This window comes from Gavialis gangeticus, unplaced genomic scaffold, assembly GCF_001723915.1.
Source record: "Gavialis gangeticus isolate Ggan-Ray unplaced genomic scaffold, GavGan_comp1, whole genome shotgun sequence".
In the NCBI taxonomy this organism is placed as follows: domain Eukaryota; kingdom Metazoa; phylum Chordata; order Crocodylia; family Gavialidae; genus Gavialis; species Gavialis gangeticus.
In genome coordinates, this window is record NW_017728995.1 from 46052967 (window position 1) to 46054594 (window position 1628).

The following is a 1628-nucleotide window of genomic DNA, read 5'->3' on the forward strand; positions in this document are numbered from 1 at the left end:
TACAGGCCCGAGCAGAGGAGGTATACTCCTCTTTGGAGTCTTGTTTGAGTGAAGAAAATATTTATGTTAACTTAATTTCCTTTCTTTTGTAAGGAATCAGAAAAATTCAACAAAAAGTCAGTTAAAATGAAGAATTTAAGGAGACCAGCAAGGCAAATTTTATGAATTCTTATGTAATTCCATTGTGCATATGAATCACTTAGATCTCCATTTCTTGGGAGGAGTGGGGGGGTACAGGAGAGGGGGGAGGCCTGGCAGGAAGTGCCCCCTGCGGTTAAATTAATTTACCAATTGAATTTAAGATTTCAGATTGCTGTTAACCTCAGCATGGAACGTTATGCTTTGATGTTTGGATTCAACACCTTTCTCGCACTGGCAATTCAGACAATTTTAACTCTTGTTGTAGTTGATTCAAGAGGCCTGGGATTGGATATAGTCACTCAGGTAAGTTATCTGTAAAGCAAATTATTTGTTAGCAAAGCAAGTTAATTGTTTCTTAAATTAAAATCATCCCAAAGTCCTATTTTGAGTTTAGTATTCAGGAAGACATTAAAAATTATGGAATAGAACAAGAAGCAAAACAAAAGAGCCCTGTTTAAGTTACATTTCAGAAGCATTGGAGTACTGTCGATGATCAACCTGCAAAACCATAAGAGAGTAGTAGGCATTTCTTTCTTCTTTTTTTTTTTGAGAAAAGGAACAAAAAATAAATTCACAGAGGGGTCCTGTCTTTTCCCTGCTGCTCAAAGAAAACTGTCATTTCAACTAACTATTCACAAACCACTTTAGAAAATACACTGACTAAATAAGAGAAGGAAGCCAGCAATAGAACACAAAAGTTTTTGGAGGCTTGTGAGGTATTTTCAGTAATAGTAGTGGTAAGAGCAATAAGCTAGGACAGCCCCTGAAGAAACCTTCTGTCTTAAAATGAAATATAATCAGAAGGTAAGATTTGTTTCCTTGGACTGGATTTAGGAAAAAAAAAACTTTACAATTTTTATATAAATTAAGGAGGTTCATCAAGGCGAGATATAAGATGTGTAGAAAGGGCACCTCTCCTCAGACTATTGTTTTTCCAGGCACCCTACTGTAGATAAGCTACACATTGACAAATGTAGTAGAAAAGATCTATACATAATAGAAATGAATACAAGCATTTTCCAGGTGGGTATTGAATATTTCCAAGGACACTTCAGAGATAGAGCTTAATATGGAAAATGAAAGCACATCTTATTTCCAGCCTTGAGTTTGTTCTCATGTGAACAAGAATATTCTCTCAATTTTCAGAGCATTTCACGAAGCCACCCTGAACACAAACCTCACTTTTACTAACCAAGAGAGCTCCAGGAATCTCAGCTGTGAACAAGGAGGGTGAAAGATAGGCACAGTTTGTCACCTCGTCCAAGAAGAGAAAACCTATTCGATCTTCCCCATCTCCTGTAGATAAGCTGTTAAAACAGCAAGCAGATCTCTTTTCCCCAATGAAAGAAAGAGAGAACGAATAGCCAGCAGATAACATCCATTTTTACAGGACAGATAGATAACAATAAGGGAGTTGGGAGTCCAGGAAGAGTGGTTGTTCCTTAAGGAAATGATCCTCCAAACCCAAAGGGTGACAGTCCCAACAC

The 1628-nt window shown here is 37.3% G+C and overlaps 1 protein-coding gene across 1 annotated transcript in view; it reads left to right on the forward strand.

Annotated features, from left to right (window-relative positions):
- The window catches only part of LOC109288173 (thiamine transporter 2-like), a 34381-nt gene that overhangs the window by 15519 nt on the left and 17234 nt on the right, over positions 1 to 1628 (forward strand). Inside the window, exon 4 of the mRNA XM_019503610.1 lies at positions 303 to 444. Coding sequence (XP_019359155.1) covers positions 303 to 444 — 142 coding nt within the window. The remainder of the gene's footprint in view (positions 1 to 302; positions 445 to 1628) is intronic.